Here is a 25263-nt window from a genome sequence, read left to right as displayed (position 1 = left end):
TCATGCTTCCCTGCCTTTTAAAATAATAGTGTAAAAAACAAACTTTTGGGGATGAGTCCATATCAACAATATGAGTTCTGATCTGTGCTTTAATTCATTGATGGTCTCAGAAGCTAGAAAGGTAGAGGACTGCTTGCCTCCAAACTAACTAGTCCTATATAACAGCACTCTTAGTTTTGCTGTGGTTTTAATAGGTATTGCTTCCTGCTCATGGTGAGATTCTCCACGACACTGTCAATCTGAGTTATTTAATACCAGTGGCCCACATTTTTTAAAGGGCACTTTTCTTTTTGCAGACAGTAGAACTTAACTCAGGATGAGGAATCTGTGATCTGCAGGCCATATTCAGGCCTCCACTTGATCTCATAGAGCCACAGTATGAATACAGCATTCATTGTTAATGGTGTCCTCTACAACCTATTATTTTATTACACTGCAGAAGAGAATAAAAATTAAGGTGATCATTTTTTAAATTCCAGGTGATTGATATTCATTTAAAAATCTTACCTAAAAAAAAGTCTCACCTATGAAAAGCACTTAACGTTATGTTCTTTATATATCCTCAGTGGTGAAAAAACCTCTCTTTGTGGATATTATTTTTATAATTAGTCAAAAGGACTAGTAATACAGAACTAAATAATAGATACTACATTCTGGGTGCCAAAGGGGTGTCAACTACTAGAGAGGGGGATTTTGTGGGTTTGTTTTAAAAATAGAACTATTTCCCTGAAGGGGGAAGGGAGCCTCTGGTTTATCCATGCCCACTGAGAAAAGCCAGCACCAGTAAGATAATCTGGCTTCTCAATAGTTGGTCCAATTGTGTGTGTTTGTTAGGAAACAAACTCATTCTATTATGGTTAATTTCTTATACTCAGTCAACAATTATATGATTATTTTAAATAAGTGAGCAGTCACAATTTCTTTAAGGGGAACCCCCACCCCACTAAATTACTATCCTCCTAATACAGAGATTATGCAACTTTATATGTGATTGATACATTTTCTTTCTAGCCAGCAGTCTTTAATAGAACAAAAGGCTTTCTGTTGTCACTTCAAACAAATTAATTTGAAGGAATAAAAAAATACTTTTAGGTCTTCTTGCACAGTCCCAAGAATTACTCAAAATGACCAAGTGTTGGCTGTCCTTCAGATGTCTTGCTTGCCTCCTTGGGGATCATCTTGGCAATCATGCTTGGAGCTCTCTGGCTTGCCCACAGAGCTCAGTTGAGGTCAGAGGATCCTGGGGCTAGAAGTGACCTTGGGACCTTGTCTAGTTGTTTTCCAGCTGCATGCCTGAAGCTGCCCAGGGCTGATGGCTGTGGAAAGTGACATGTCAGATGCTCCTCAGCTGGAACTGCTGTCTTCCCAGGCACTTCAAGACTCTTTCATTTAAAGCAACTCCCAAGATTTTACTTCACATGCACGAGGAAAGATATGTTCGTATTTTCATATTACAGTTGGAGAATAGCAAGAGGTTAAAGAAAGAAAACAATGGTCCTAGATAATCCACATGTTGGTTAATCAGGCCTCAAATAGTAGCTCATCATATACTAATTCCTGAGAAGCACTCTAAATCATGTAATAGCTTAAAAGAAGCTCAGGATTATCACTTTCTCAAATATATTCACCAGTTCTTCGAGTAAGTCGAATGAATGAATAAGCCATTTTGTTTTTATATAAACGGTGTCTCTAAAGAGTTCAAAATTCTTTGTATTGTTTACACACGTACATTACATCAGCCGCTGGCCAACAATCATCTTCACGTTCCTGTGTTCCCTTAGCCAGCCCCTTCCTTCCATGGGAACTTCAGCCAGACTCTCTGTGGCTGACCACAGTTCCCGAACTCGTGTTAGTCCATGATCCTGTACCATATTCATTGGAGTGCTCATCTTCCCAGCCCCATTCCCTCCTTGAAACTTCACAGCACCTTGGAATCACCTGCCTGGGCCTCCCTCGCCTTTACCTCACCTGCTGAGGCCACTGCTGTCAGCCCGACTGCCCCGCTGGTCTGTGCTGTGCAGCAGCCAACACAGGCTGTGCCCACCCCATGCCATCAGCTCCATCCTGGTCTGCTCTTCCAGGGAGAATGGGCAGGAAGAAAGGATGTCAGCAAGATGGCCAGTCTTGCATTCTAGGAGTATAAATCTCATTGGGTTAAAAGCCACAGCCAGGACACATGACCACACCAGGTAGCAGATGTGAGATACGTGGCCAGATCAGGTCCAAGGAAATTATTTCATTGTTATGTGTGTTTATATTTTAAGCATTTTCCTCACATAAAAAAAATTCGAAGTTATTCTACAAAAATGTGAATTACCAGTGTGACAGAAAAGGCTCCATTTTATTTGAAACAAAACAATGTAAACCACTGAGTGTAAATCACTGAGCAGGAAGTCAGCTGCTGGGACTTATTTCAATGGAAAGGAAAAAAGACCGCAGGAAACCATCCTTGATAACACCTGTCTGTGGATGTGCTATGCCCTGGTTCCTTAATTCTGCTTCTTTATTGGGAAATGACGATTAACTGGCTGGCAGAGGAACTGGCGTGTTTATACTTCTCGGCAAATCTAGGGAACGAGCATCCAAATGTGGATCACCACGGTCGTGTTCCAGTAACAGATCTCCTTAGCCACTGACCCCTTGGAACACTATAGGATATGTTGGATCTTCTTTAACTGGGTAATGAGAAACTGGACTGTGGCTTTGTCCCTTCCCTGTTGGGGAGCTAAAGTGTGAAGCTTAGACCCCAGTGCTGGTTCTAGAGACCACATTGTAGGACATAGGGAAGAGGTCACTTAAATGTTACCAAAATGTTTCAGAAATACGCCCAGTGGAGGACAGGCCTTATCACTAATCAAGACTTCTGCACTCCAATTGAGAAATGTCTATTGTATTTAATTCTTGGTAAAGTGGAAGAAACCCCAAGGGCCTTTAGGACTGGGTTCTAGACCACACAGTCATCATGTGCAGCTGGGTAAGATACTCAACAGGAGAATGACAGGGCTGAGGGGGATGAACTCTGGGTTCCCAAAGTTAGAAGACTCTCTGGTTGTCAATTTTCTATGAGAGCTCAAGCTCCCACTCTTGGAGTGAGGTAACTTCAATAAAAGATGAGCAGATCAAACAGTGGTTCCTTGGAGGTTATCTTGGTATGCGAGGTCAGGGTGAAGCACCATTTGCCTTGAAGGCCAGCAGGAAGGGCTGCCATGGGCTGGGCAGCATTAATCCACTGAGTATGTCTGGGACCAGGCAATGCCCACATGGGAGTAGCAGTACAGGAATCCCAGGACAGAGAGGGTCACATATGGCCAGCCTGCAGGGGGAGGACAGAGATGGAAGAGCAGTTAGAAATGCCTGTGGCAGGACCTTCCACAGGTGTAAACTTTCCCCCCTTTGGAGAAGGCAACCCAAGAAACAACATGGGCCTCAGTTGATGCATTAAGACACGTACCTCCGGGAAAGTGTGTTCTAACTGGAACACCAACAACTTGAACCCTACATTCCCAATGGGGTCTGCGTAAAATGAAGGGTGTGCTATCTCAAATGGAAATTAGGTTTAGAAATAGGACAAGCTTTTAAAGAATACATACTTATAAAACTAAAGTAGTTAATAATCAAAAAAGAAGAAAAGTCCATAAGACCCACAGTAAATCTCAAAATATAGATTGGCCGTTATAATGAATCGGGTGCCATCTGTAAGCACACAGAAGGGAGAGCCTAAATTAAACATTTGCTTTCAAAACTCAAAGCTTTTAGTGGTTCCTTCTAGAAGTACTTGTCTTAGAATATCTGATGTTCTTTTCTTTCTCCTCCTCTCCCTCCTCCTCCTCAATTAACAGCCCTTTCTGCTGAGTATTTGTTACTTAATGACTTCCATGTCTTCTACATGCTTCCCTTTCTCAAACATTTACTAGAAGCTTCGGAGAGCTAGAGATGCTGTGGAAGGTGCCAGATGCCAAAATAGGTGATCCCACTCCAGCTTGGGAAAGGTACACACACACTACTGAGATTTATGAGCCATGTAATATGTGCTAGATAATGTTGTGTACAGAGCACATTTAAACTGGGTCATGTGGGGTGAGCAAGAGTTTGTCAGATGGAAAGGGACAGGGATAAGCTAGCAGAAAGACCAACTGAAGTGTGAACATCATGGGCCACCTCTGGAACAGGGATCATGTGATTGTGGCTACTACTCAGGGAGATGCAGGCAGGGTAGGGCCCAAGGTAGGGAGGAGGCAGTGGGGAGCCACTGAGGGTACTGTACCTCTGCAGACTCTCTTCTTGCTATGTCAACAACCTGCTGCTATTATTGTTAATAGAAGTTCAATTAATATAGCATAGTGGTTAAGTGTGCAGGCTCTGAAGTGAAACTAGACAGTTCAAACCCTGGCTCTGCCACTTGCCAGCTGTGTGACCTTGAGCAGCTTAATGAATCTCAAATGTAAAACTAAGAAAGGGACACAGCAACTTTGTTAATAGTCTTTATAGGATGCTGTGGACTGTGTCCCCCCAAATTCATGTGTGGATGCCCTAGCCGCCAGTGCATATTTGGAGGTGGGGCCTTTGGGAGGTAAATTCATTCAGATCAGATCACGAGAGAGGGGCCATCATGATGGGATTAGTGCCCTCCTAAGAAGGGACACTGAAAGCTTGCTGCTTCTTTCTCTGCCACATAAAGACACAGTGAGGTGGCCACCTAGAAGTTAGGACGGGGTCCTCACCAGGTACCAAGTCAGATCACATCTTGATCTTGGACTTTCCAGTCCTGGAACTGTGAGGAATAAATGGCTGTTGTTCAAGCCATCCTGTCTGCGAGTTGACTAAGGCATAAGGAAGGAATGTGTGAAATGATGGAAAGGCCTGCAGGGTGTCTGGCCTATGAGAAAAGGTAGTAATAACCCTGGGGAGAGGACACAGCAGTCTTGCCCCACTGAGATTAGAGTGACAACAGGGGAGTTCAGCTCTGGTCTTCCTCTGAACTCCTGTTTTCAACTTGCTCTATAGACTGGCTTGGCACAAGAATTCTCGTAGGCCCTGAAGGCCACAGAAACAAGAGGAACAGAGGATTCCCAAGAGCCTGGCTCTAGGACCAGCCCTATAGTCCTTCCTATCTCCTGTCTGCTAGTCAGCCAGTGTATTAGCTTTCTGTGGCTGCTGGAGCAAATTACCACAAATTTACTGGCTTCAAACAACAGAAATGCATTCTCTCACACTTCCAGATGCCAGAAGTCTGAAATCTAGGTGTTGGCAGGGTCATCCTCTCTCGAAAGGCTCTAAGGGAGACTCCTCCCTTGCCTCTTCCATTGTTGGATGACCTCAGACAGCCCTTGACTTATGGCAACATACCTCCAACCCCGGACTCTGTCTTCAAATGGCCTTCCTCTCAAAAAAAAAAAAAAAAAAAAAAAAAAAAAGGCCTTCCTTTCTGTGTACCTCTGTGTCCTTTCCTAAGAACACCAGTCATTGGATTTAGGGCCTACTCTATATCCAGGAAGAATTCTTCTCAAGACACTTACCTAATTACATCGGCAAAAAACCCTATTTCCAAATGAAGTCACATTCTGAGGTTCCAGATAGACATGAATTTGGGGGGAGGCACCATTAAGCCCAGTATAGCCAGGTATTTTTCAAGCTTCAAAATGGATCCATCCTGCCTGGAGGCTCTCAGATGTCTTTCCTCTGTGGCTCAGACACAGATGCCAGGGGACCTGTCAACATCTGCTCCCCAGTAGGCTCAGGAAGCTGGAATTAGGGAGAGGGCTTCAGGCACGGGGAGCAGTCCCAGACTTCAGCTGTGTTTAGGATGATGTGCTGGCAGGTGTTTGGTAAACACAGAACCCAAAGGCTGGCTATGGAGGTGGGAGAATGGGGATGTTTCATTTACACAAAGCTGGGCCTGGGTCATTGGACAGCTGTGCTTGGCCCGTGGGGGACATCCTTGTGAAAGCTTCTAGCCAGCACACAGAACTATAGGGGGGGAATATCCCCAGTACTGCCTGGAAGTGTGGCATGTACATGTTCAGTTTGGACCACAGTTAGGCCCTGAAAATTCCCTCCACCATTAACTGTCTGCCAGGCACAGAGGCAGGTAGACCGCAGTGTGGGGACTTGTAATCCTGACTCTACTATGAGACCCTAGGAGGGCCTCAGTTTCTCCATCCACACAATGGGAGGCCAAAAATAAACAGAAGCACATGAAATTTAAAAAGATCACAGATTTGGTTGTGCTTTTAAAAAGTGTTTCAGAAATGCTATAGGACCACCTGAGAAGTCCATGTACATAGTTTACGTGTGAAGCTGTTCTGTCTACCTGGCTCACTGGCCCTTTGAACAGGAGCGTTCCTATAGATAGTAGCCCCCGTGTGTACTGGATGGCTGCCAAGGACCCCTTAACTTTTCCCGACCTCAGGAATAAGATCTACGATGACGAGGAAAAAACAGTTTCCACAAGTCACCCTTCCACAGTCTTCAACCAGCATTTCATGAGCATCTGCTGTGTGCCTGGCCCTGTCCTGGACATCAGACATCAACATCCCCCTGTGTGGGTTGCCTATAGGCCCGGGGTCTTTGACTGTGGCAGCTGCTACCCAAGCGCTGAGGAGGTCCAAGTGCTGAGCGGTGCTTGGGGGCAGGGCCTGCTCTTCATCAGGCCTCGGATGAGCACAGAAAAGGAAATTGGGATGGGCAACATCCCAATGTTCTGGCAACATTCGGGGGTTGCCATGATGCAGTCATCCAGGCTTGTCAGCCATTAACAAAAGAGATGGCATCCAAAAAGAGTTCTATCCTGCCAAGTGAACACCGGCCTCATCCTGTAGCCCTCAACTTCCCCTGGCCTCTCCCCTCTGTGTTCTCCTCCCAAGCTCTCCCTTTGCACCAGGATTTCCAATCCACAGTGTGTCAATTCCCATATCCTGGCATCCCTGACCCCATGCACACACACACACACACACACACACACACACACACACACACACATTAATGTGGCTCATAAAGCCTGGTGGGAAGTATGGTATTGATCAAAGGAAAAGATCCCTCTTAAGCGAGTACTTCAAGGTCAAAGCCCCCTGCACACTCGGTATATTCATGGCTAAGCCCCCAGATTCAATGATGCATCCTGGTGGGCTTTTGATACGTAGACCTATTAAGATCTAAACATTTGAGCGTCTTAACAGATGACAACTAGGCAGCACTGAAGATATTACAAACAGGATGCTAACAGGTCAGACAACACTTGCAAAAGATTGGGTAATACGGTTACCGGGAAGATTATTTGACAGATATAGGTAAATGCATAATAAGTAGGATGTATAGCACAGTAGATTCAATTAAGAAGATCAATGTAGGTGGTATAATAGACGGAGTTAATAGGATGTAGGTGGTTGTATCATGATATTGTTAATAGGACACTGGTGAGCTGTATAATAACTACAGCTAATAAGAACAGGTAGGACACAGAGGGAAATGTCTATTGCTAAAAGAAAGCAAGCAGTGTAATTTTACTTGAGGTTATTATGGCTGAGCAATTTTCTGAGCAATTACATCAATCTGGAAAAGACTGGAAAGGCTGAGGCTCAGGATAGTGAAGGAAAAGACCATCATCGACATGCAGGGCCATGAGGAGTCAAAGGATGTATTAAATTGGTTTTCTGGAAAATGATGGGACAATCAGAACAAGCAGCAAATCTAATGAAAACCACTGTTTAAAAGGGAACATTCTAAAATGTTTGCAGCCACTGTGGAACACAGCATGGAGGTTCCTCAAAAACTTAAGACATAGAATTATCACATATATATCCAAAAGAACTGAAAGAACTAGAAGAGATATTTGTGTGCCCATGTTCACAGCAGCATTATGTACAATAACCTAAAAGGGGAAACAACCGAAGTGTCCACTCACAGATGAATGGAAAAACAAAATGTACCCTATACATACAACGGAACGTTGGCCTTAAAAGGAAGGAAATCCTGACACAGGCTACAACATGGATGAAGCTTGAAGACATTATGCTAAATGAAATAAGCCAGACACAAAAGGACAAAGGCTACATACCAGGTCCCTAGAGTAGCTGAATTCATAGGGACACAAAGTAGAATGGCAGCTGCTAGGGGCTGGGGAGAGTAACGGTACAAGAGTTTCAGTTTTGCAGGATCAAAAAGGTTCTGGAGATGGATGGTGGTGATGGTTGCATAGCAGTGTGAATGTGCTTAATGCCACTGAACTGTGCACTTAAAAATGGTTAAAATGGCAAATTTTATGTTATATGTAATTTGCCACAATAAAAAATTCTATGCTGAACAAAAGGCATTGACAAAATTATAATGTACATTATTGCATTTATGTAAAATGAAAATTGACTTACAGTAACCAAAAGCCTGTCAGTGGTTGCCAGGGGCTGGAGCAGAGGGAGGGACAGATTATGAAGGGGACACCAGGAATCTTTGGGGTTGGTGAAAATGTTTTGTATCTTGATTATGGGAATGTTTTCAAGGGTATGTACAACTGGATATATTTATATATATTTCGACGGATATATTTTACTGTGCATATGTTTTACTGTGCATAAATTACTTCTCAATAAAGTTGTAAAACAATTTAAAAATTGGGAAAAAAAACCCCAAAACACATTTTTAAAGTAACAGTGGAATATTAGCGAATCACAGACTTGCAGTATTCCACTGCAATGTCCTAGGTTATATAGGGTCTAAGGTATTCAAACAAAAGATGCACATGCAAGAAGATACGATTCACATTTTAAATGATGACAGGTGTTCAATCTTCCATCTCCCGAGGGGTAGGAGGACCTGCCGTGCGTGGGACTGAACAGTGGGCTCACTCATGCTCGCTTCCACTGGGGCCTCTGAGCAGGACGACGCTAAGGGCTTTCCTCACTATGCAGACACTCGCAGCAGCTGAATCAGCACAAATCCCTCCCCCAGGGAAGAAATCAATCCTTCCTAATGGGAGAGGAGTTAATCGAGTTGCTGGACTCCCCCATCCAGGCTCACTTGGTTGTCAGTTTGGGCCGCGCTCCTGAGCCCGTGACTGCCATTTTGGCTCTAACAGGGATTTTTCAAAGGCCACATCCTACTGCCAACCAGCTACCTAGAGAAAGTAGCTGGTGACCACCATATGAACAGCTTTGCTGGGAAGACTTTTTCCTGCCCTTCCTCCCCGTGAGCCAGCACCAGCACCTTTGTCCACACGCAAGTACTTTATGAGGCATACGCAATCTACTGTACAGTTTACGAAGGATACACAGTCTTAGTGGATCCTTACAACACTCTTAAAAGTCATTAACATATACCAATATCCTTGCTTGAAGCCACACTGCCTCCAAAGGACCCAGGGCCCACATTCCAAGCCCAGAGTATCAGGTTCAATCCTATTTGGAGAAAGGTCTGAAGGACTTCAGTCTGTCTCTTAGTTTTTACCTACACTTACCTACTTATCTATCTTTTACCACTAACAATGCTCTAGCCTCCTCCTTCCACCCACCCAGACAAGTTTTCTAGCCAGAGGCTCCGATGTCCTGTTGCCCACTGATCCTCTCGCTCATCTACTGCTCAGTTGTCACCTTGCTGCATCACAGCCCTCCTTGGGATTAAGGAACACTCACTCTCAGGTTGGCTCTTGGATCCCTAGAGCTGAACGGATGGACTCTGGCTTTCTGGTCCCATAGAGCAGCAATGTCACTCAGTGACTCAAACCCATTCTAAGGGAGAAGAAGAGGTTCCCATTATTCCTGAGAGCCATTAGGCTACAAAGGAAAGACGTCTCACCTCCACAGATAAACTCCTCAGTTGAAACCCAAGCCCGCAATCGTGAAGGACGTATTATAACTATCAAATGCCATCAACATAGCTACCCATATCCCTGGGGATGCAGGTGCATATGGAATGGCCCACTTTGTCATCTTGATGATGAGGCTGATGAATTTCAACCTCCATGGACATCCTTTGTGAAGCGGTAGGCTCAGAGAAGGATAGCCAATGGGGAAATGGAACGAAGAGGTGATCCAGGAGATGCTGCAGAAAAGAGAGTCATAGGACTTGGTGACTGTTGGATTTGGGGGCCAATGAATACATTCCCTCTCACGACCCTGAGCACTGCCTCACAGAGTACCCTTGGGGCTGACATTCGGCTTCTGCACGTCAGAGGAACTCTACCCAAGGTCAACAGGCTGATTCACTAGCCTACCAGTTAGTAAAAGCCAGGATCCCAGCCTTTCCCTCATGACCTGTTCTCTGATTTCACATCAAAAGGGGTAAACCCCTGGTTCTGTAGGGGCTTCCAGGACTTGCTCCAGCACATGGTTGCCGTCTCTTTGGATTGCCGGGTCTGTGCCCGTGCCTTACATTTGTTAGGTAGGCTGAATACCAGCTCCCCACTCTATACATATACTGTCCTGCTTTGCTGACATTTTCTACCCTGAGGCCAGCAGAGGTTGAGTGTTCTTCTCCTTAGAGAACCAGCTAGATCAGACTAGATCTAGTCCTAGGGTGCTGGCTCAGGCTCTGAGAAGCACCACTACCCGTGTGCCCTGGCACTCTCTGCACCATCTCACCAGCTTTGCTACTGTCATTTCATTAATTATTCAGAATAACTTTACACACTATTGCCTCTTTTAAAAGAGCTAGCTCCTGACAGCGCTTTATTTTTAACAATATTCAGGCCTGATGGGGGGAAATGATAAGGTGCCTTGGTAGCTTTATTTAAATCTTATTTACTCCAGTACTCCCAGCCTGGAGATAATGTGGAGCCATTCATCAAACAGTCCTGAGCCTGCAGACCTTCCTCCAGAGCTAAATTTAGAGCTGTAACCTTAATAAAGCTATAGGGCAGGAGCCTCTTCCCATCAGAGAGCTACGTTATGGAAGGATACACAGCAAAAGCAAAGCTGTCCCAGTTTGAAGCCTGTAAACTGCTGGGTCTATTTCCAAACACATGGGGAGAGGGACAGGAGGTGTTAAGAACAGGTTCTTGCCACTTTAGGGTTAAATAACAATTTCTTACCTTCATATAGTTTATAAACATAGGGTTTGAGGCCTTAGGGCTTTTCCCAAAAATGCTCAGCTGTCTCTTTTGTGTCTCTTCATGAGAAAGAAGGACTAGATGGTTCTAATCTGTCCATGATATTAAAGCACGAAATCCTATGGCACTGGTTTCCCAACATGAGCCCACATCAGAACCACCTGGAGGCCACATCGAAAGAGAATGCCAGACTCCCAACCCACAGTTTCTGATCCAGGGGGCCCAGGCCAGGCGTGAGATGTGCACTTCTAACACATTCCCAGATGGCATAGATACTGCTGGTCTAAGAACCACACTTTGGGAAGCACTGTTCTAGGGGAACTCCATGGAAAATCGGGGAAGAACTTTCTGTTGACAGACTTGTTCACAATGACCGAGCTCTTTCACGGAGCAGAGAAGACAGACGGTTATGGAGCTTATGTGTACCCAGGTGCACGGCTGGGCACATTCCACATTCTCGCAGCTGCCTTATGGGGGGTGGGGTGGGGATCATTAATCCCATTTCACAGAAAAAGGAAACTAGGTCTCAGAGAAGTAGAGTAACTTTCCCATGGCTTAACAGCTAATTGTTCATCAGGCCAAACTGGAACTCAGGGCTGTATGACTCCAAGTGCCCTGGGCCACCCAAGCTCCCAAAGCAGTAGCTCGGGCCACCAGAGGGAAAAGCCCACATTGGGCCCTTACGTCCCATCTCGTCCCCTTCCTTAGCAACTCTACCCACGGTGCCTAAGGTAAGAGCAGGAAGGGGGAAACAGCAAGTCTGGATTTTCAGGCATCATCCACCACTAAATCACTAGGTCACATGCCTCTAGAAGCCTCAATTTCTCCATTTTTGTAAGGGAGGACAAAGAAAGCATTGATGAGCACATCTACATCCCTTGTCTTGCTGAGGGCCCAACTTAGGCTGTATCCATTAAAGAGCACGCTCCCAGGGCCTCCATAAGGAGGAGGGACACAGAGGAGGGGGTGTCTCCAGGCCCCCACGGGAGCTTCCTGGCATCCGAGCAGGAGTGGTTTGCGGGGCCCGTGTGCACGTGCTAGCCGGCACGAACAACGGTCGTTAGTAAATCACGCTATTCACGGGCAATTTCATGTCCTGATGCAGCCAAGCCAGGATGCATTTTTTTCATCCTCTCTTACCTCCTGACACAAGCCTCATGGGCAGAAGCCTGACGGAGGCACTCACTTCCATAAAGTAAAATCATTTCGTGTGAAATTGAGGATGTGCGGAGAACAAGCCAGAGCCACTTTTTCTCACTCTGACAGCACAGCCGGCAGTGCTGAGAACACGTGCATTTTCTCTCTCTGGAGCCAAATGGGTGGGGACTTGCTTCCCAGGACGCTGTCCCCGCAGTTGGTGCCATAGTCCCAGCTCCTGTCACTGGGACCAGAGGCTACACCGTCAGAACACGCCTCCCAGCTGTTGCTCTTCCTTCACCTGTGTTTTTAATACAGTCTAATTAGGGCTGCTCTTCATTGCTCACTCATGACCACGCTGCTCAGCACAGTGGATGCCACCTCGCAAGTGAGCTCATGGAAGGCACGTCCCTCAAACAAAGGGACATGCACCTTGTGGGTCAGGCTCCCTGCCACACAGCCCCGGTGACCGCTCACCCACGCTGGTATTTATGAGGCACCTGCTGTGTGCCCGGCATTAAGACAGGCAGCATCGATCCCTGCCATGTACAGTCTGCACCTTCGTCTGAGGCCCGGGAGCAGGTGCCACTGATGGCTGAGAGGGTGCTCGGGGGCCCCGACACTTCACCTACCCTTTCAGGTTCGGCTCCTCGGCCCCGTTACCTAAAGGTGCAGACAATGAAAGACTCGGGGCAAACAGCAGAGACGAGACTCTCAAACCGCTGCGTAGGCTGGGCTGATGGGCTGACCCTCGTAAGCTGAAATTTCACTATAATGAAAACAGCTGAGCTTCACAGTTTTTTTTTTTTTAAGATTTTATTTATTTATTCATGAGAGACACAGAGAGAGAGAGAGAGGCAGAGGGAGAAGCAGGCTCCATGCAGGGAGCCCGATGTGGGACTCGATCCCAGGTCCCCAGGATCAGGCCCTGGGCAGCAGGTGGTGCTAAACCGCTGAGCCACCCGGGCTGCCCCAGTTTTTGTGTCCTAATCCAACTATGCAAATATGGAATGGAGGAGGTCCGGGAGCACGTCCCGGGAGGAGCGGCTGATAGACCAGGCAATATCCATCCAGGAACACGGAGAAGGGAAAAGTGCTGCGTGCTTATGTATAAAAATCTACCCTCGGGCAGCTGGGGTGGCTCAGCGGTTTAGTGCTACCTTCAGCCCAGGGCCTGATCCTAGAGACCCGGGATCGAGTCCTGCGTCGGGCTCCCTGCATGGAGCCTGCTTCTCCCTCTGCCTGTGTCTCTGCCTCTCTCTGTCTCTCTCTCTGTGTGTCTCTCATAAATCAATCAATCAATCAATCAATCAATCTACCCTTAGAAGAGGTTTGAGGGGACACCTGCATGAGGAGGGGGAGACACCAGGGGCAGGGGGCAGAGGCACACTTCGGCAGCGGGAGCCCCCAACGCAGCACAGGCTCGGGAGACACCGGGCTTCCTCCCGCGGGGAATGCAAGGAACGCAGCCGAGGGGGGACAGGAGGCCCGAGCACAGTGCAGGAGGTCCTTCTTTCAGAACAGAGGCAGAATCGGGTCTGAGAGTCCATGAACCTGCTTGTCTCCCCACAGGGCACTGGGGCCAGGGCACACGCCGTAAGTGGGCAATGAAGAATGGGGAGCCGGAAGCAGCACAGACACAGACACGGTGGCGGGCCTTGGAGTCCTCCTTCACCAGACTCCCAAGTCCCTAACTACAGGTGATTAAAAAGACGACTTGTTGCAAAATCCCTGAACAAGCAACCATATGGATGTACCCCTGGCCCCCATTTCCCCAGCTCGGGCCTCTGAAGCCACCTGACTGGAGTGCCCCTGGCTGTGGGTGTGCCTGGGACAAGAGGCTCATGGGCACCTAGGCTTCGCCAGGGGACAGCAGAGCAGGAAAGCCACTCCAGGCCAGCCCGGCTTCCTAACTCCCCAGGGAACGTACAGGGCGAGCTGCAAGGGGAGAGAGAGAGCCACGCCTGAGCCACGTCGAGGTCCGAGAGGTGATGTCAAGCGATGTGCCTGACACCCTCTTTTCCTATAGCAGTTGTTAGATAAGGGACTGCAAATTACTTGACTTAAATTTCTCAGCAAAGAACAGAAGGATAATAAAACCAGGCTCCAGTGGTCGTGGTGGCAGCTCTTCCTGGAGCTCTCGCAGGTGACGGTGGGCCCGGAAGGCCATCTGCCCCTGGGGAAGAGCAAGGAACCGTCCGCCTGTCAGAGACGGCTTTGTTCTCACCTGTCCCCACGCGCGGCCTCTGCAAAACCCATCTTGCTCCCCTCGGTGCTGAGCAAGGGGTGGGTTTGAGCACTGGAGGCGCCACGGCCCAAAGAGCCCGTCTGTGCCCCATCTTCCAGCAGCTGCTGCTTGGAAAGTGGCTCCTGCCCCCCGCCCCCCCGTGACCGGGACCAGGCCGCAGGTGGCCACCTGTGTCTCAGGGGGCAGCGTTGGGGCACAGGGCAGCTTCTGTCTGTGGGTCCTGAGCCCACAGGCCTGGTCTCACTCGTGGGGACCCCAGCGCCCCGGGCTGCCTGGTGCCTTCCCGAGAAGGAAGCCGACAGGAGCACAGAACAGCTCGGAAATCAGTTCAGGAAAGCGTGGCCCCAACATGGACAAGTGGGACATGGGACAGCAGCTCACTTCTGGGGAGCAGGCAAGAGGGGCTCGGGGTGCCCTGGCAGCCACAGTGTCACCCTCCGGCCAGCAGCTGGGCGCCGTGTTCAGAGCAGCTCAGCCCTCTGGTGGCCCGGGCCCGGGGGAGGCAGCCGCGGGGCCTCGGGGAGCCCTGGCTGTTTCGGGGACGGAGGAGGGGGGCAGGAGCCCCCTCAGGGCTCTACGTCAACCCACGCGTGCTGAAGCCCCCAGGGCTCTGCGGGGCCAGCGGGGAGGCACAGGGCCACCCCCAGCACGGCCGCTGCTCCAGGACGGCGGCCACCGTCACTGCCACCGGGCCAGCGGGCACAGGTGGGACGGAGCACGCGCCCGTGAAGCCCGGGTGAGGCTGGCCCCTCCAGCCCCAGGCTGTACCACAGCCACCGCCACCGGGGTCACCCCGCGGAGGGCCTGGACGGGCCCCCAGCGCGGGAGGCTGCCAGGGCAAGGTGTAGTCCGCAAAGAGACACAAGGTCACGCGAGGGGGGAATTAGACTTACCCCACGTCACGTGGGGAGACAGGAGCGGGGGCCACAGCCGAAGTGACAGGAGCGGCTGCCAGGCGGCGGCCCCGGCTCCCAGGCCCGAGAGCACCGCGCGGAGTCCCGGGGCACACGGCCTGGGGAAGGCTCCCTCTGAGGCGAGCGGGACAGCGGCCCCCAGGTCCCTGCCACCTCTTAGAGGTGACAGCCCTATATAACGAAAGCCCGCCCTATATAACGAAAGCCCTCCAACCGTCCTGCCCTGCCCCGGCCCCGGGAGAGGCATCCGGGCTGCACCGGGAGCAGAAGGCCACGTCCCAACAGGCTGCGGAAATGTCACAAGGTCCAAGAGATTCTTAGTGAAGCGCTTATGAGCATATTTACCTGACGTCGAAAGTGACTCACACACTTTTTTGGGACTCGGGTTACAGAAAAAGACATTTCGGTGCCTTGAAGATCCCGTTCTGAAGGAGCACCGTGTCCCCCTCAGGCTGGTGGGACCAACTCTGGCTGGTGGCCTGGGTGGCGGGTCCGTGTGGGAGAGGGGCAGCCCTGCCAGAGGCTCCGGACCCACCCCGGCTGTGTCCCCCCCCCCGGGTCCCTCCCGGCAACCCCGCTCACGGGGACACCGGCCAGCCTGCGCAGAGGCGATTTCACGGGGGCCGCTCCCGGGGAGACCCTCTTCCTCGGCCGCACCACCCCCTACAGGGCAGGCAGCCTGGCCTTCTCAGGGGTGTGAGGCCTTCGTGTCAGCTGTAGTGAGGACGGAGCCACTGGCGCCCTTCCCGGCCTCCTCTGCGCTTCCCGTTCCGCCGGCGGGAGCGTCCCGGGGCTGACCTAAGACGTGGCCGCCGCTCACTCTCCTCCCGGGGCTAACAGTCAGCTGCCAGCAGCCGCAGCTTCTGGCTGGGTTTTGTTTGTGACCTCAGAGCACAATATCTACACTCTGGGCTCCTCGTAGAGTTCCCAGACGCCCCTTCGGTGCAGGTCACGTCAGGGCGTGGAAGCAGGCCTCAGTGTGCTTTCTCGGATTCCTCTACAGTGACAGGGCAAGTGTCTACCCGACTGCCCCAGGGCCTGTCTCTTCTGTCCGGTTCCGCCTGTGTCCAGGAACGAGCCCTGAGGTGGTGGAGGAAGAAGGAACTGTGACAGCCCCTCACCCCGCGCCGGCTGGTGTCATCTCCAACGACACCTAGAGTGTGGTGCTGACCAAAGCCACTGGCCCCTTTCGCATGAGAGAGCCTCCCACCCCTTTCTTGGGGCCGCCGTGTGTTCCACCTGGGAGGACCTGGCTCCGATCTGGTTCTGAAGGCTGGGAAGGACCTGACCTGAAGAAGAACTCATCATTCAACACTCATTGAGCTCCTACTATACACAGGGCGCTGGGCTAAGTGTTGGGGATACCAGAGAGATTGGAAGTCTGGCTTGGGGGGCACCTGGGTGGCTCAGTCAGTTAAGTGTCCAACTCTTGGTTTTAGCTCAGGTCATGATCTCAGGGTCCTGGGATCGAGCCCCATGTTGGGCTCCATGCTCAGTGGGGAGTCAGCTTGAGGATTCTCCCTCCTTCTCCCTCTGCCCCTCTCCCTACTCATGAACTCTCTAAATCTTTTTTTTTTTTTTTTTAAAGGAAAGAAAAAAAAAGAAGAGCTAGCTTGCAGTTAGACAGGAATTAGGGTGTAAAAAGATACATCATCATCTCAGGGTATTTCCCGATGTAGGTGAATAAATGAATGAGCCAGCATTGGTTCAGCATTTATTTAAGCTTGTTCTCGTGTGCTGGGCATAACGTGAGGGCTGAGGAAGATGGCATGGGAAGGACTGGCCCCTGACCTCGGAGCGCGCCACCTGGACAAGCAGGGAGGCACCTGTGAGGCGGGCCCAGGCCCAGAGCGCCGAGAGCCAGTGTGGAGAACGCAGGGGCGGACGGGGCTAAGGAGATGCGGGCTACGTCTGGGCACTGCCGGCCTTGCCGAGCTGTTCCCCTCTCTAGGCACGCACCTTCCAGTGGTCTCTATCCTCTGGGTAAACCCGCCCTCGATGGAGGAAGCCCTGCCCTCCAGGAAGACTGTCCATCTCATGTGCCCCCGGCAGGTACCGGGTTGTGCCCTCCAGAGCAGCTCACCGTTTCACCGTTTCTGGATTTCTATGAAGTGAAGAAATCAACACAAACTTCTTCACTCCTGGCATCGTGATCTCTGCAAGGAGTTCGCCCGGACAGCTAGGCTGGAAAGGCTGCACACTTTTCACTCTTTGGACCCTTCAGCTAGAGAGCCAGAGGCAAGGTTGTGTTTGCCCTGAGTTCTCTCCCTCCCCAGCACCCCTGCTTCTTCCCTGCTCGCTCCCCTTCATCTCTCCCCTCCCCTCTCCTCTCCCACCCACCCGCACATTTAATATCGCCGGCTGGGGCAGGCAAGGCTCTGCTGCGTCAGCGCTGTCTCATGGAAATCTCCCAGCGTGGCTGAGCCACTGGTGTGTAGCTAACATCGGCTCCAATGACTTCCCCCTGCTCTTGACTGTTAGGTCCTCCTTCAACTCTGAGCCAATCATGAGGGTGAAAGCGAGGATCATGTCAACTGTCTCAGCCACACCGGTCATGGGCCTCCGGGCCAGGGCTCAGGGCTGTTGTGACGTTCCCACCTCCTGATCCACTGGCCCCTTCTCGGAGTGTCCCTTGTCACCAACCACCTCATGGCCCAGAGGCCACCAGCAGCAAGCCAAGGCGCCCACTCTCTCGCTTGAAGCTAGGTTTTCGATGCTTCTTTCTCTCCTGGATGGTCCAGGCCCCATCACTAAGCTTGTGTTGCTCCTCACTTCTGAGCAGTTCCTAAATGACTGAGGCAGAGAGGAGGAGGGGAGGAAAGGGTTCTTCTCAGTTTCCAGTTCTGGTCAGTATCCCTGTGGCAGCAGAAAGCAGCCCTGGCTTCCACGGACATGTTCGAACTCAGCAGAACTCGCCTCCCTGGCGGCCCGAGAACCAACCATGTAACACCCCCGGATCTGAGGTGCGAGCAGAGGCCAGGAGACAGCTACCCAGGACTTCCCAACGTGGCACTTCAGCAGTAAAATTTAATATGGTGGATTATCTCCTCTTTCTCTTTATGATTTTATAACATGAGACTATGTAAGACAAAACCAAAACCACTGTATTTGGCTCTCCTGGACAAACTAGAGAAGGAGGTGCCATGAAGCAATACTTCAGTAAAGGACAGACCTGCCCAGTGCCCACACACCTCACTCATTTCCCTACCTTCCCCACTACCTTGTAAGGACAGAAGGGTCCAAGAGCTTGAAGGGCACACGGGGTGTCCAGCTGATCTAGCAAGAGATAAAGAGAGAAGAGCTTCCGAATATTCTGATGAAGAGTTTGAATCATAACTCTGAATGAATCCCTTTAAATGTTTACAGGTGGATAAATTCCAAGGCTGCAAATAAGGAATTATGTTTGCCCTTTTCTTAAAAACACAAAATAATCAGACTTCCCCCTTTGTTAAACTCAAGAATGCACCTATAGTACAACCCTTTAAACGGAACCTTCAAAAATAAATTTTATATGGTTATTTTTCTTTCTCTGACTTACTTTGCTTCACATAATACACTCTAGCTCCATCCAGGTCATTGCAAATGGCAAGACTTTGTTCTTTTTGATGGCTGAGTAATATTCCAGTGTGGGGTGTGTGTGTGTGTGTGTGTGTGTGTGTGTGTGTGTGTGTGTGTGTGTGTGTGTGTATCCCTCACAACTCCTTTGAACCATTCATCAGTCAATGGACATTGGGGCTCTTTCCACAATCTGGCTATTGTTGACAATGCTGCTATAGACACTGGGGTGCATGGGGTGCATGTGTCCCTTTGAATTAGTATTTTTGTATTCCTTAAGTAAATAAATACCCAGCAGTACAATTGCCAAAACTAATATTACACTGCATGTTAACCCACTGGAACTTAAATAAAACTTTTAAGGGCACCTGAGTGGCTCAGACGGTTAAGTGTCTGACTCTTGATCTGAGCTCAGGTCTTGATCTCAGAGTTATGAGTTCAAGCCCCACGTTGGTCTCCATATTGGGGGAAAACACTTTTAAAAAATAGAAATATTTTTTTAAAAAATACTCTTCACTTCAGCACTATCTCTAGGATGAGGGACCATAAAGCAGAATGGAATAATATCGCCTGCCTTCACAGCTGGGGGCAGTTTCAGGAGCCAGAATGCTCAGCCCCAGAAGAGAGCATTGCCCTTGCACTCAGGAATCCTGAGATCCACCACTTGTTAGCTACATACACTAACTTCTCTAAAATTCTGATTTTCTTTTCTTTAAAACCAAGATCAAGCCCTACTCACAAAATCATTATGAGGAGTGGATCTGCCTCATTTCCTACCCCAACCCCCATACATTCAGCAAGATGCCTGAAGAGGGCAAAGCTCTGGCAAGAACATACTCAGACACCTCACAACTCTAAGTTCACTGCTGCTGAGCGAGCCCACTTCTGGCTTACAGAGGTACAGACACCCAAGCCCTGGATGTACTATTTTGTCTTTCTAACACCAAACTTGTTGCTATATTTAAAACCAGCATCCCTCCAGCATGGCTGGTTGTCAGTAGCATGATTTCTGTACCACCAGCTTGCATCTCCACGCCAATATTCCAATGTGCTGCTTTCTCATCCCCCAGAAGCTAGACAAGCTGATTGACACCATATATGACAGATCAAGGCCTTTCATGACACTGTCCCCCATGTGGCCACTGCCAGAGTCAACACGGGACCTGAGGCAGCCACCTCTCAGACACACTGTGGATGGCTCCAAGCAGCCCATCCTCCCAAATGGAAAAATGCTGCATTACCTCTATCCCACTATCTGAGAATCATGGTAGTACACAAAGGTCTACCATGGCCATAGCAAGGTTTGCCTCCAGCATTACCAATCACTGCTATATTCAATGTGACCAGTTGTGTGTGCCAATCACCTTGGTCTGACCCACTCAGACCCATCTAAATTACTCTTTAGGAGCTGATGTGAGTCCATATCTCGTTTCATGAATCTCTTTGCAATTATGCTATGCTTAGGCTCCTGAAAATGCCTCTACATTCCCAAGTTACTTAGATAAAGGAGAAAAAGGGCTCCTGTGTATGCTGTGTGGTCAGAGGGGACTCAGAATGTAATTCCAAACACTAGTTGAAGACAGCCATATATTTGAGGATAATCCCTAAGTATTACGTACTAGAGTTGAATATATACCCAAATACATGCTAAATATCCCTTCTGCCCTCCTCAAGTATTTAGCTGAATCCAAGATTATACAGTTGGGCTGATTCTAAGGATTTGAATTACTGGAAGCTGTTTTCATATACACCAATTGGGTTATTTAACACAAAATTCAACAGTGCTGGATTCTGAGTCTGAATAAATTATAGAATCATTATGCTGGGAATGGTCTGTTTTTAAAAGGCTCAATTCTGGTGTCACTTTAACTAAACCACAAATTCCCTGAATATTTCTGCATGCAGGCATGTTAATTCAAACATTCATAATACAACCAGTTTTTGCATTTTGCATAATGGACGTTCAGACCTCTGTGTAATTTTACAATTAATCCTGTATTTTGTATTAATGCACATGCAATACACATACAGCAACTATTTGTTCTCTATAGAACAAATAAATCCTCACTTGAGGGGAAAAACTGCTGGAGAATGCATATGGTATTGTGCATAATCAATCAGCTTGTAGGGCTTTAACACTAAGTGTATATGGATTTAGGTCTTGGGGATAATAACTAAATAGCACTGAATAAGCAGACTGGCTATTGAGGACAAGACTGCAAACCTCTACTGATGAATAATGAACGTAGACCAGTGTAACATCAGAAAGAAAAATAAAATACTGCCAAGAGTGGGGAGACCTTTCCCCACCTCCACCAGCCCTACCAAGTGCACTGCCATGGGAGGAAGGGCTGAATAATAAATGCACAGCTTCAAGTCTCTTTCAGCCAAACATATGTTGACTATATATTCATAGCAGTCCTCTGAGGATCAGTACAACAGCATTTGATTTACTTGAGGACCGCCCCCCATGCAAAAGTAGTTCAGCTGTTGAGATTGATGATGCCACACATGTGCCAAGAGAGTATGAAAAGTTTTATTACTCATATAATGAGGACTTCTGGGGAGAGCAGGCAACCAAACCATTTCAAAATGGCTTGAGCAAAGGGAGGGGCAAGTGGCTTTGGTTTGCACTATGGTTCAGGGTAGGGTCAGGGTGAGCAGTGGCTGGGTTTGCATGGTTTGAACTTTCCACCAGCACCCAGGGAAAGAGCCAGTTCATTTTCTTGTTAGCTTGCCCAGAAATGGGACACAAGGGGATGAAGGAGGGCTGGGGTTGGAATGCTGTCAATAGTCAAACATCAAAAATGGAGGGTCTTTATTACAATTTTCCTACCTTCAAGCTGCCATTTAGGGATTTAAAACCCTCTTCTGAAATTTACCTACTGTGTGACTCTCTTCTCATCAGTAAAAGTAGTATAACATTTAAAATAAATGATGTCACACATATCAAAGGAAACTGGCCCAGTGCCAGTATGTAACAGATGTTTAATAATTGTTTCTGAATCTCAATCTGGAAATTTAAGGAAAAAGAATCTGTTTCCTCCACGTAGTTCCATCTTGACCCTTAGTTGGTATTCTTATGGAAACCAGAGAAGTCACCAGCTCTACTAAGACTCTTGAAACTATTTACCAAAGATATTGGGATAAGGGTGGGCCAAGAAGAGTAGAGGAGGCTAGAAGCCTGGTGGTGGGAGTGGGGGGCCCAGGGCGAGTGGTGGTCAGGGCACTGCAGAGGACAACTTCTCCAAGATGTGTCACAAAACATGTCTGCCTAAGACATCTCTTCTGGTCACGGGGGACAGGTAGCTACAGAAAGGATGGCCCCAGTGGGGTGCAGGAAAAGACAGGAAATATACATAATGGAAGTGTTATGGATTGAATTGTAAGTCAACTCCCACCATTACACTACTTCAGAATGTGACCTTATTTGGAAATACAGTCTTTGCAGATGTAATCAAGTTAAGGTAAGGTCATTTGTCAACTAGAGTGGGTTCTAAATCCATCATGACTGATGTTCTTGTACATAAAGAGACACACACACACGTACACACACGTACACAGAGTCAGGTAGAGTACCATGGGATGACAGAGGGGGAGGCTGCAGTGCTATTATGGCTGCAAGCCAAGGCCACCATCAGAAGCTGGAAAAAAGGATTCTCCTCTGAGTCTCAAAAGAGCACAGCCCTACTGATACCTTGACTGTGGACGTTTCTCCTCCTGAACTGTGAGAGAATAAACTCCATTGTTTAAGCCATTCTTGGTGGTATCCTTGTTACAGCAGCTATAGGGAACTAATATCGTATAGAAGAGATCATCCCTTACTTTAGTTATTTTTCTTCATTGAAGATTTGAGTGTGTGATTTTACTTAAAATCGGAATAACTGGGGATGCTAGAGTTCTTTACTTTAGCATGACGAACAAATCCAGATCTTTATATACTGCCAGTTAGCCTTTAATTCCTCAAAATTATTTTAAATATACAATGAGAAGATATTTTAGGTATAATATCTATAGTTTTGGCTCATAATAGTTTTTACACCACATGATTAGTATCACAACAAATTTGCAACTGGAAGGTAAAGATAATTCTTCACAAGATTCGCAGCTAAGACAAAATGTTAACAGTGGTTATCTCTGAGTTATGAGATAATAGGTAATTTTTCTTTCCTTTTTATAACTTTCAAGTTGTCCCTCACTGTAATAAAGTTTTTTTTTTCCCAAAAGAAACACATTTTTACTTTCAAGAGGCATTGTTATTTTCATAAAAGCAAGAAACAGGATTCAATGCCTTGTCGTACGGGCTTTTGTCTTGACTTTCAATCCTGGGGCTCAGAGATCTGTTCATAGCCTCCTGATTAGGCCTAAAAGGATTAGAATGGGGCATGCAGTGGCAGGAACATCCATTTGTTCCTTTAGAAATTGGGAAAAAAATGAACTTATCCTGCCAGCACAAGAGGCTCAGGCCAGGGAGCTTGTGGGTAATATTTTCTGATTTAGTATGATACAGATAGTTCTTTTACTCTCAGGAGTTTTTACAAATTGGCCTTAAAGTCCAGCTGTTTATAAGTCTCTTTGTAACAAAAACCAAGCATATTTAAGAGTAAATACAGTGTTCGGATTCTGCTATGACTGCACAAACCTAATAGAGCTTCTGTCTCCTGCTACTTACAACTAAACACTGCAAAAATACATGGGGCAACTACCTATGGACTCAAGAAAGCAAAGGAGAGCAGCAGATTTTAGAGGAGTCAAAAACTGATGAAGCACAAGGGTAAGATTCCCACTATTTTTCCCCTCTTTTATCTCTGTGCTGTGCTTTTATCTCTTTGCTGTGCTCGGTCCCAACTGTGGGGTTGCAGGGCGGAGCAGGAAGATGGAAGGCACTAAAATGGACAGAAACCTTGTCTTTCTCCCCAGAGCAATGAAGAAGAAGGTCCCTATGGGCTGGAGTATATAAGGAGAATCTTGGAGAAGAGCAAGAATGAACTGAGAATGGAGGCAACGAACTTGCAGTTTAAACCCAATCAGAGTAATTGTTTCGAATCATGATCATGGCAGTGACTACACAGATGTATAAACTTGTCAAAATTCATTGATGACTATATGGTACTTTATGGGTTACATTTTATTGTATGTAAGTTACACCTAAATAAAGTTGATTTAAACATTTTTTTTAAGAGAGCCCAGAAATAAACCCACGGTGAGCACTCCAGGCCCAGCACTTGCCTGGCCCATCACCCATGGACTCTCTGCCATGCCCGCAGTGCCCCACACTGCCCACCATCCAGGCCTCTACCAGGCCTGACACAGGTGAGGTCCTGCAGCAGATCATGACCATCACTAACCAGAGCCTGGAGGAGGCACAGGCCAGTAGGCTCCATGCTCATTATGGGGCTTGAATAAAGCTAAACTGATTAAGCCAGCCAGGTGCCCCAAGATCTGTCTACTTTTTATGTCTATTACCATAACTCTAAACTAAGCCAGCAGGATTTCTAGACTATTCCAGCTATGTAGTCTCATGACCAGTATTCCTGGTTCCACCCCTTGTCTTCCATTCCAGTCTCAAAGCAGCAACAGTGATCTTTTAAAAATGCAATTCACTTAAGGACAGGCAAATAGGTCAATGGAATAGAGTTGAAAATGCAGAAATAAACCCATACATCTATGGCCAATTGATTTTCTACAAGGTTACCAAGGCTTTGGGGAAAGAGTTTCTTCAACCAATGGACTGAGAAATTGGATCTCAACATGTAGAACCCTTACCTAACACCATAACAAAAATTAACTCAAATGGATCAAATACCAAAGTGTAAGAGCTAGCCCTGTAAAACCTGTAGAAGAAAACATGGGCATAAATCTCCATAACCTTGAATTAAGCAACGATTTCTTACATATGATGCCTAAAGCACAGGCAACAAAAGAAAGAATAGACAGACTGGACATCATTATGATAAAAAAAAAACTTTTATGTTCTAAAGGACACTAGAAAGAAAGAAAAAAACAACTCACAGAATGGGAGAAAAAGATTTGTGAGTCATATATTGGATAAGGGTCTAGTATCCAGAATATATAAAGAACTCTTATAACTCAGGGATAAAAAGACAGCCCAATTAAAGAATGAGCAAAAGATTCGAGTAGACATTTCCCCAAAGAAGAATGGTTGGCAAACACATGAAAAGATGTTCAATGTCATTAGTCTTTAGAGAAATGCAAATGAAAACCACCATGAGATACTACTTCATACCCACTGGTGTGGCTATAAGAAAAGGCAAAAGCAAGTGTTAGTGAGGATGTGGAGACATTGGAAACTTACAAGTTGCTGATGGGGATGGAAAACGGTGTAGCCACTTTATGAAAGTTTGGTATTTCCT

At 47.7% G+C, this 25263-nt stretch overlaps 1 protein-coding gene across 7 annotated transcripts in view; it reads right to left on the bottom strand.

Annotated features, from left to right (window-relative positions):
• Positions 1-25263, bottom strand: part of HHAT (hedgehog acyltransferase) — a 340331-nt gene that overhangs the window by 28657 nt on the left and 286411 nt on the right. For 3 of the 7 annotated variants that reach the window (XR_005361890.1, XM_038542059.1, XM_038542063.1), the window contains one exon: positions 2323-3313. The exons of 3 other annotated variants lie outside the window; for them this stretch is intronic. Coding sequence is in view for 3 of the 4 variants with exons in the window: in XM_038542059.1 (XP_038397987.1) it covers positions 3222-3313 (92 nt within the window). In the remaining variant the exon portion in view is untranslated. Of the gene's footprint in view, positions 1-2322; positions 3314-17720; positions 18128-25263 lie in introns of those variants that run through there. One more of the 7 variants, XM_038542060.1, reaches the window with a different exon arrangement.

The sequence above is a fragment of the Canis lupus genome, chromosome 7, assembly GCF_011100685.1.
Source record: "Canis lupus familiaris isolate Mischka breed German Shepherd chromosome 7, alternate assembly UU_Cfam_GSD_1.0, whole genome shotgun sequence".
Lineage (NCBI taxonomy): Eukaryota > Metazoa > Chordata > Mammalia > Carnivora > Canidae > Canis > Canis lupus.
The sequence above is the reverse complement of the archived record's forward strand: the minus strand, read 5'-3'. Positions and strand labels throughout refer to the sequence as shown.